Genomic DNA, 10,732 nt, shown 5'->3' with positions numbered 1-10,732 from the left:
CAACTGGATCACAAGAAAACAGCTTATTGAAAACTAGGCTGTGGGATAAGGACTTCAAAAATGTAAGACAGATGAAGAGCTAGGTTGCAAGTCATGCTGGTGCAATAAAGATTTCAACATGAAATTTGCCCTTCTTCCCCACACCCAAGTACAGCAGTGCACAAAACATGAACTTGGCTCTTACAAGCAGAATTAGTGGATACTTTAGAAAGGGGAGAAAATTCAAGTCCCCAATACTGCTTAAGTTCTGCCATTGACATTGACAACAAGATTAAGATTCAAAAACATTTTTGCTGATCAGGTTGTTAAAACTTGTGAAAACTATTGTTTAATTAGCAACGTAAGATGCATATTCTTCCCAGCCACAGCACTGAAGAGAAACAATGTTACAGCGCTTATGCATCCTGTAAAAACTTTACACACTGGTTAGGATGAAGACTTAATTCTCTCAAAGTGAATTTAAGATCCCACAAAACTATATCTTTAGAATATTCACTTTAACAAGTGCAAAATACTACATTCACAGGAAAGACAAAACTGTCAATCTTGTAGATTGTCAGTTACGTGCAGTCATTATGGCCTCTGGCAACCCTGTGCAAATTTTATCAAAGTGAACTGGAGTGTACCTCCAGGCTCTGTGTCCAGATATAACATTTATTGCTTTATATGAATACTGTATTGAAAGCCAAAGCATTCAGTTTACACACAAATTATACAATTATATAACGTTTCACAAAGGCAGTGAACAATTACATCTACAATTAATCTACAAAATCTACTTACAGAAATTTAAAAATTCTAAATATCAAAAAGTACAGTTGCCAGAAACAAGTACAAACAAATTTTGACAGCCAGTAATTGTGACTCAACAGTTAAAGGTTTTGAATTTACAAGCTGGATATCAGAAAACATCAGAAGTACAGATTAAGATTTGTGCTTTGAGTTCTCATCTCCAAAAATGTACAACCACTGGCTGTCAAAATGTAGTAGCATGTTCAAAAATATTTCATTCACTTCAAAATTTTGTACAAATCATGGTGGTTCAATGCACCCCCTAAAATTGCATTACCAGTACATAAGATCTGGCACAAGACTAAATTAACAAGGTAATTGCAGTAGCTCTTCAATGCAGTCAGTGGTGTATGTGTAACAATGCTGTCTGCATGCTACAAAAAATGGTAACCAAAAGGAACTTACTCAAATATTCACAATGTTTTAACCACTGAGCGTAAATTGAGTGATTACCTCCCACCTTTTTCTGCTTGAACAATGAATCAAAAAAAGCATTTATTCTGCAACCAAAATAAACTGATCTTGAAACAAGTCCTAAACTTTGCTGTTTCACATTAATGTGAACCACACACTCCCTTTTGATTAATGAATCCCATTAATAGAGGATCAGAAGTAAATGAAAGTGATGTATTGTTTTGGGTTTCTTCCTGGAATGTGTATTAACCTGTTATTTCAGCAGTGTTTATTGAATGTTGAAATAGTGACCATGTAGGAAATGAAATTTTGCTGAAGAGATTTAAAAACAAGACAAAAAACTATGGTAAATGGCCTAGTCCAATGAATTGGAAAACAACTTGACAATTATAGTTTTACTTTCCAGTTTAAAAACTTCCTCTAATTAGAAAATCTATACACAAAACCACTGATTTGACCAAACAAAAAAAGCGGGAGCAGTAGATGAGACCTGAAGGAGCTAGTTTCACAGTTCTCATCTTGTACAGCTCTTCCAGGTTATTTCTTGGAGAAGGTTTGTCCCTCCTTCTCCTGGAAACAAAGGTCCACTTTATTACATAAAACTTTATACAGTGTAAAATCAACACCTCATGGAAAATACTGCAGAGTATCTCAACATTTAGTCCTGTTCCATTGGTTCCTCTGTGGCATCTGCACTGTTCTCCATAGGGCTCTCAGAAGGCATCTCTGGAGTTTCGGGAGGTGTCTCTGTTTTTTCTGTATCGCTGTAGTCCACACTGCTACTAACAGCGTCAGTGTTTTCACTGATTTCACTTGCCTTAGAAGTTAATGTCTTGGTTGGCTCAGATTGGTCCATTTGGTTTTCATCTGAAGTTTTGACATTTTCAGATGAAACTTCAACTTTCTCTTGCTCAGATTCAAACATGGCTTTTACTTGTATGCTTGAAGGCTCTATAAATACACAAAATGTCAACAGGTGTCACTTTTCCTCCTGTACTATGCAGCTGAAAACTTTCAGAAAAAGATAAATTGAAGCCATTGCAATTAGGGGGGCATAGCAATTGAAAAACAAATTGATGTGCAAGACATTTCCTATATTATTGTTACAAGTTAATTTCAGGACATCCAATAGATTAGCTGATATATTTGTGACATTTGAAACTAGTATGCACAGGGAAAGACGAACAATAAATTAATTCACAAGATTCATGTAACAGCCAGTAAAAGCATGCGGATTTACTCATTTCATCATTACAATATGAAGTGCGAGTTTGCACAATGGGTCACCCTGGAATCTAGTCAATTCCTTGCATCTCTCAGTGACTTAAGTATTAAAAGGCATCAATGAAGTTGAATGTTTATATACATATTAGTGGATTTTAAGGTTAGTGAATCTAAATATTACAAAGGCAAGTTAACCCTCAATATTTAGTTGCAGTTTAAAAAGAATGCAATGCCTGAAAGGGTGTTAGAGGCAGATTCAATTGTAACTTTCAAAATGGAATTGGATATATACTTGAAAAAATTGCAGGTCTATGGGGAAAGAGCGGGATTGTTGGTTAATGGGTAGCTCTTTCAAAGAGCTGGCACAGGCACGATGAGCCAAATGGCCTCCTTCTGTGCTATAGGAATCTGAGATTCAATGAAGCCCTGTCATATACAGAACACATCACAATGAAATAGCAAATCAAATGAATACTTAAATCACTATGGAAACCAAAGCTACATAAAACAAACTCAGAAGGTTTTAAAACTCAGTTAATTTAGGTACTGAAAGAAAAGCAGATAATATTGCTAGAATATTACTGTTCCGATTGCATAACAACATTCACAATCTCCAATGATTAACTATAAAATGCAGCTATTAAGCAAATTGTTCTAAGGTTGTTTATTGTGCATTCCCTAGCAAGAAAGTTGAAAATGATAGACGATGACACAGGATTAAATACAACCGACTGCGAGGGATAAGTGTGCCAAATCAGCATTCAAGACCATTATACAACAAGTACTGCTCTTAGACCAATATTTACCAAGTGCAGTGCACAGCCACACCTGATTGATGCCCAGATTGAAAAGGAATTCCTTAATTATTTTTACCTCTCCCAGGAAATTACATGATTGCTCGGGTGGGAAGAATTGTTCAGCCATGATGGTCTGGCCATCATGTTGTTGTACAGGCTAAATTGACCAGTTTTTTTTTGCCTGTCATTTCTGTACGTTCATATTGTGTGCAAGCAAACATGCAGGGAACATTGCTTGCTAACCTGTTACATTTTAATGGTAGACAAAATTGGGAAAAAACATGGGTTTGACATAAAAAATTCTCATATATAAATGTAATATTTTTTACTTGGCTACTCATTTGAATCAGTGCAACTACAGCCTAATGTAAAGCCCAAGTGATACAAAATTACCTCCTGAAGTTTGGCCTTTACTTTCAAGGTGTAATTCCAGTTTTCATTTCTCACTTGGCTTCATTGTACTTTAGTGAAACTGCTATTTTGCCCACTAAGCTGCATTGTCACTTGCCTACCAGTAAAATGATACAGAAAATTTGCTCATTAAAAAGGTGATTCTAGCTGGCTATGGTACTACTTTATATATTCAGGAAGGTACACAGTACCTTGTTTTTCTGCATTAACTGGATCAGTCCATTCACTCTCATCTTTGGCTTCTTCCTGCTTTGCTGTGTTCTCAGTTTCTTCAGGCATTTCTGAAGAACTCTCAGAATGTACAGGCTCTTCTTCCTCCTCATTTTCTGTGTCAAATTTCAGTCGTTTTACCTCAGGTGCCTCAGCTTCCATTGTGTCCTCTAAATGTTTATTTTTCGAACAGTTACTCTGAATGTCTTCTCCATGGGATGTAGGTGAATCACTGTTTAAAAACAATTAAGCGTGCAGCCACTGTTAACAATTCGTACACAAGTTAAAAGGAGCTTGAACATGTCAACAGGCTTAGGAACACAATCAACTTTAATAGTATCGGCCCTCTCCTTTATTCTCCCCAAACCCAGAGGTTTAACTCTCAAAACAGATTTACTGCTATCTTTGGGCCAGTGTGCATATTCCATTCATTGTTGTTCAATTGTGACAAATTCTGTTGCCACAATTTGAAGGTTTATACCAATACTATTCACGCATTTGAGTTCCAAGGTAGAACAAAAGTAGTGCTGCTCAGTTTTATAATAGGAATTTTATGCATTGTAACACACAATGTATTATTCTGCTGCTAGAGTGTGTTTAGTGAGCTTTGCAGTCAATTAGCTTATTTCTTTCTGGTGAGGCAGTTATAGGTCTAAATTCTTGGCCCCATCTCAAAAGAAATTAACAGTGAATCACTATTTTCGTTGGCAGGTTGCTGTTGCTTCAGGTGTTGTTTCAGTCTCAGCCATAGCTCAGTTGGTAGCACTCCCACCTGAGTCAGACGGTAGTGGCTTACATCTCATTCCAGAGACTTGAGCAGACAAATCAAGCAAAGACACTCCAGTGCAGTATTATGGGAGTGCTGCACTTTCAGAGGTGCCTTTTTTAGGATGATGCGTTAAACCGAGACTCTGCCCTCAAAAAAGTGGACATAAATCACATTGCACTATTTTGAAAAAGAGGAGTTTTACTCCTGGTGGTCTGGGCAATATTTATCCCTCAATCATAAGTTGATTATTTGGTCATTATTACATTGCTGTTTGTGGGGGTTTGCTGTGTTCAAACTGGCTGCTTTATTTCCTACATGACAATAGTGACTACACTTCAAAAGTGCACCTTGGGATGTTCTGTGGTCATAAAGTCATTATGTAAATGAAAATCTTTCCTTTCTTAGAAATATATCTGAGTCAATTAGCTGCAAATAAGAATATTAGTACAATAAATATACTATCTGTAAGACATACCCAAACCTATATTGAGCAGATCCATTAACACCTAAGGTTCAAAGATGGGCCACTACATTCATTTTTGAAATAGTGTACTCTATGTAAAATGCTATTTAGCATTAAGTCAAAAATAACACCTTCAAGTACATGACACTGTTGGTTTCAAACCAAATCCACGCATTCCTCAGCAAGCTAAAAAAATATTCTATTTACCATACTCCAATGCTGCAGAAAAAAATGAAACAGGTTTGATCTGAAACTTGTTTAAGTTTATAATGGGCAACAAAAAGAAAAATCAAAGTTGACACAGAAAGTTGCTTTCTGTGACTAGCTATTATTTCATTAAATATAAAGGGCTGCCAGTATAATAAAGAGCACAATATCAACTTTCAGCAAGTTGGCAGATTGTGGTCCTGAGGCAAAAAGTAAGCAATCAAAATATAACAATTTTGAAGTACAAATGCATGGCTTCAAAAGCTTCAAAGATTTTATCCACACAATAAGCAGACTATTATCACAGGAATGGAAAATGGCAGATGAAATTTGTGGTATTTTTTAAAATGAGATTTGATCTAGACATTAGCTAAAAAATTTTAATACTGAATACACAGGGCTATACTTTTTACTGGTCTACTCTCACAATCTGGTTTAGCAACAAATTGCATTTTTAGTTGAACGAGAACATTTAATTACTGTTTATAATTACTGGTCCTCAATAATGTAAAGAATTTCAGTAGGTACATCCCTACCACAGTGAATGTTTTATCTTTGCAGTGTTTTAAAAAAGGTTACTAAATTCGGAAAACATACCTGCGTGATTTGTCTTCCGTTTGTTGCACATTTATTTCTCTATCAGAGCTGTCCGGCAAACCATTTGTTGTTAAAGGGCTTGATAATGAAACCTTTGATCGACTCAGAGGTCTTGGTGTGCCAGGACCATTTATATTAGATCTGAAAGAAAAGTAAGTACTCCAAATTTACAATTCTGCTGAACTATGTAAGATAAAGACACAAGCTACTCATATGACCCAGTCAGACAGAGCAATTGCACAGCAGGAATTAATGGTTGAAATGTTAGTGCTAACTCTGAATTTTCAAGCCACTTTTGAGTAATTCACCAAGTTTATTTGTCTGCAAAACTATATAATGTTCCATATTCTGTAACAGGCTAAAAAAAACTTGAATCCAGTTACTTAAGCTTATCTTTTCTTTATCTCTACCATGTACCATACCAAGCTGAAGTGAATTCAGATCACCAATCTATGTTACCACCAGAGGGCCCACATTTTGATTTTCTCCCCGGAATTTAATGCAACACCAACATACTAAATCACTCACTACGTGCATAAAACTAAACCCAGTGGCTCAAAGGAAATTAATACCTATTTAACTTTTAACATATTCAACTTATTTTTAGGCTCAACCGGAGGAACAATGCAAATTTCACTTCGAGGATTAACCTAGGGCATGACGATACCTCACAAAATGTTGGAGTTATCACTGGCACTATGAGATAATCAGATTTTCAGATACAAATGAGAATGTTTCACAGCTAAAACCACCATTTACATTACACTCCCGTATCTGTTCTATACTGACATTTCACTACTCTCACTGAACATTATATGATGTCTCACACTCACTGATGTTTTAGTATGTTCACATTTCCTTTCCTCCTTTCGGTTTCTATTTTCCTCTTGGTAACAAGCACAGAGGAAGTGCACAGGAAGGGATAACAGGTATGAATTAAGTCCATCCCAATTTCCTGTCAGTAACAACTTAAATGTTTAGTGTCCTCAAGAGTCTAACTGTTGATGGGCAACCAGGAAGGCACTTCTCACAAATCCCCTTAACAGATGTTAAACTGAAAAGACTGAAATTTAAGAGTCGTTAAAGTACAGCAAGATATAAAATGTTACAACTATTTCCAAAGCATTCGCAGTTTAAATACTCAAATATTCAATATAATAGAAATAGAAAAAATGTGCAAGGTTCAATTTGCAGGGTAAATAGTAGACCAAAAACTTTGGTTAATTTGGAGCTATAGGCTACTATCAATACTATCTACCACATTTGGGACAAAGTTAGCATTTTGCACCCTGGTGGCCTTGTAAGCAGGCTTTTAAGGGGAAGTGTCATGGAACAGCACTGGTTGTCTTCAGCCTGAACCACCTACCATTTCAGCTAAGGGAATTAATAAAGGCAATCCTTTGGAAACAATTGACAACATCACAAAGAAAGCTAAAGATAACTTACCTGTCTGTATAACCAGTGTGGCTTCCTGATAGCATGATGCCATTCACTCGATTCAAACTATTCGAGCCAAAGTTGTACTTCCTAAAAAGATCAGAAATTTTAAAACCTTGGAGTATTAAACAATTATTGAACAAAAAGCATGCACCATAAAGTATTTAAGTTTTACTTACTCTGTAGAGGGATACACACAGCTGACAACCATAACATTCTGTAAATTTACAAAAAGAGGACATGAGACTAAAGAAAATAAATTTTTGCACCTAAAATCTGACTTTAGCTCATTAACTGTAAAACATTTCAACAACAAAGTCTTAGAGATAGTGAACTTCTGTCTTTCCCAGATCTTCTAGTTGGGAGCAAGAGCACTCATGATGAAAGATTTCTCACCAAATTATCCCCAGATAATTTACTTTGTTCTGATACCCCTCATAACTAGCTAAAAAAGAGTAAGGGGGAGGCAATGGGTCACAATCACATTCTGTAGACTAAATAGGAGTATCACAGAAAACAACAGTGGAAGAAAATCTTCAAATCCGCCATTTGACAACTGGATAGATATAGTTAGCAATCTGACAACTTCAAATGAATTGGAGGAGATCAAGAACCTGCTAGTGTCCATAAAAGGCATTTGATAAGGTTCTGCATAAAAGATTGTATAAATGAAAATACATGGCATTGGAGATGATCTTATAACATGCGTCAGTAATTATTTGGGGGGTACAGGGTGCATAGTTGAAGGGAATGTAAGAAGAGAAAGTGTTCCCCAGCAATCTGTACTAGGACCTCAGTTTTTCACCACATATATATTCATGACTTGGATGAAGGAATAAAGAGTTACACATACAAGTTTACAAATATAAGACTAAGTTAGGAGGCATGGTAAATTCTAATGATGGTAACAGGAAGTGTCAATGGGCCAGGGACCAATTAAGTGAGTGGACAAAAGTGTGGTAGGGGAGTTCAACTCAGAAGTTCGAGGTCAACCACTTTGAATCTGATAAAGTCAGAGAAGAGAGACAAGGAACTAAAGAATTGCAATGGGATTTGAGCGTTCATGTACATAAATTGCCTAAAGCTATTGTACATGTACAAATTCAAAAAAGTGAGGAGATGATGGCTGAATTACAAAGGACCTTAGTTAGCTCTTATCTGGTGTATGGCATTCAGTTGTAGGCACCACACCTCTACAGGGATATTTTGACATAGGAGTGGTTACATCGCAGATTCACCTGAATTATATCAGGGTTTAAAGGATTAAATTACAAGGACAGGTTGCAGAAACATTACTAGTATTTCCTTGAGTTTGGAAACTTAAGGGGTAATCTGATCAAGGTGTTTAAAACGATAATGAAATTCCACAGCTTAGATACAGAGTAACAAAACAAGGAGGCATAGTCTTAAAATTAGAACTAGGCTTTTCAGGAGTGAGATCAGTAAACACTTCTTCATGCAAAGGCTACTGGAAATCTGGAACTCCCTTCCCCCAAAAAGGCTCTGGATACTGGGTGAACTGAAATGTTCAAGACAGATAGGTTTAAGTAAGTAAATGGAGTCAAGGCATAGGTCAGCTTTAAAGCAATAAATAGCAGAGCAGGCTTGGGAGATTAAATGGCCTACTGCTGATACTATGTTCCAAGGATTTCAAAACCATCATCTTCAGCACAAAACAACCCTGTTTGGGATTTAAAAAAAATAAAACTAAATGATCACTGCAGTGTTTTTAAACTTTCCTTCTAGTTATAGGTAGCTTTCTTTTGGGGGCAAAAGGCCATATTTCTTTGAAAGGGAATCAGTGGAGTATTTGTTTTAAATCTTACTATTTCAGATTCCGTGATGAACCCTCCAGTTACACTCAGTAGAGTTGGAATCCAGGTGCAAGCATTTGGATTTACAGCAAACTTAAAAGGGTAACATAAAAGGCAATCTCTGAGCAATGACATGAAGCTAGCTTACTCAGCAAAGACAGGCAATCAATCAAATTAAAGGCATAAACCCCTGAAGAATCAACATAGTCCTCTGAAGATAGTTGGGAGAATAAAAACATGGAAAAAACAGAACTTTTACTTGGAGCCTCATGGATGTTATTTCAGTTATTAACACCCTCAATCTTCTGATAACTTGACAAGACATCAACTGGTAACAACCCAGGTTTAGTGATAAGGAGGACAGACAATAGATCAAGTCATTAATAATGTGAAGACCAGTTTCTAGGTTCTTGGTTACCTTTTCAACTCCCCTGAGAAATTTGTCTGTCCCAGTGTAATTCTTCTTAGGATCTGTAAGCAGCTCACATAAACGTTGGATAGTGAAGGGAATACTGCAGACACAAACAAGTATGTTATGCATTAACCAGAACATGCAACAAAAACAGCTGGGGCGCGGAAAATGGCATGTTTGGGAGGTATGGTGGGGTATTCAAAACAGAGGAAAGTTTTAAGTTTGTGTGAAAATATCTGTTAGAATTTTTTTTAATAGTTAAAAATGTTAACATTGGAGTTTGTTATTAAAACTATGAACCTAAATTCTCAGATTCCCATTCCTATATTTTCCTCCTCCCTCGCAAACTGTTCTACTGATCTTGATTATAGCTTGCAAAATAACTGTGGCAAAACAGGCAAAATCCCTAACAAACCAAGTGGAGAACAGAAAAGCCAGTACACCATACACAGCAAGTGACAATTTTGATATTTCACAAAAATATAAACAAGATTGACGGAAGTATCTATTTCTCATGTCTTCCATCGATCTATCACATATTAACCACCAATGTCAGTTTGTCTCACTGGTAGCAGTGGGGTGGTGGGGGGGGGGGGGGGGGGGCGGGGGGGGCTGGGGGGGTGCGGCGGCGGAGGGGGAAGGCGTGAGAGAAGGAGGGAGAAAAGGCAAGAGGGAGTGGACAGAGTCTGTGTGGGAAAGGAGAGCAAGCAAAAAGTTGAGCTGAGTTTCAGAAGAGCTGTGGATGAGACAGAGAAGCTGTGCTACTCAGGGCTCGTTTGGGTGATTTAGCGTTACTTAATTTGAATTTATACAATGTTATTTGTACAGTACAGAATTTCAACTAGTGTCCTAATCAATATTTATTTCTCAACAAGTATCACAAGGCAAATTAACTAGTCATCCATCTCAATACTGCTTGTGGGACCTTCCTATGTGAAAACTCACTGCCATCTTCACTTACATTAAAACAGTGATGACATTTTAAAAGTAACACATTGGCTGTGAAGGACTCTGGGGATCATGAAAGGCACAAAATAATAGCAAGTTTTTTTCCTTAGACACTTTATCTGTAACCGTCTACAGTTTTGTATGAACTTTGTTAGCAAAAAACGAATACTGATCCAATCGGTACATAAATCACAATTTGACAAGCCTCCCCAGAAAAATACACAAACAATATTTGCA

General features: G+C 36.8%; 1 protein-coding gene across 1 annotated transcript in view; it reads right to left on the bottom strand.

The window, feature by feature from the left end:
- Positions 1-302: 302 nt before the first annotated feature.
- The window catches only part of LOC144681761 (serine/threonine-protein phosphatase 4 regulatory subunit 2-like), a 65,780-nt gene continuing 55,350 nt past the window's right edge, over positions 303-10,732 (bottom strand). The window contains exons 4-9 of the mRNA XM_078543727.1: positions 9,554-9,647; positions 7,501-7,538; positions 7,331-7,411; positions 5,885-6,025; positions 3,830-4,080; positions 303-2,157 (exon numbers count right to left, since the gene is read on the bottom strand). Coding sequence (XP_078399853.1) covers positions 1,865-2,157; positions 3,830-4,080; positions 5,885-6,025; positions 7,331-7,411; positions 7,501-7,538; positions 9,554-9,647 — 898 coding nt within the window. The 3' untranslated portion in view covers positions 303-1,864. The remainder of the gene's footprint in view (positions 2,158-3,829; positions 4,081-5,884; positions 6,026-7,330; positions 7,412-7,500; positions 7,539-9,553; positions 9,648-10,732) is intronic.

This window comes from Cetorhinus maximus, chromosome 6 (assembly GCF_964194155.1).
Source record: "Cetorhinus maximus chromosome 6, sCetMax3.hap1.1, whole genome shotgun sequence".
In the NCBI taxonomy this organism is placed as follows: domain Eukaryota; kingdom Metazoa; phylum Chordata; class Chondrichthyes; order Lamniformes; family Cetorhinidae; genus Cetorhinus; species Cetorhinus maximus.
This window is presented reverse-complemented; position numbering and strand designations above follow the sequence as displayed.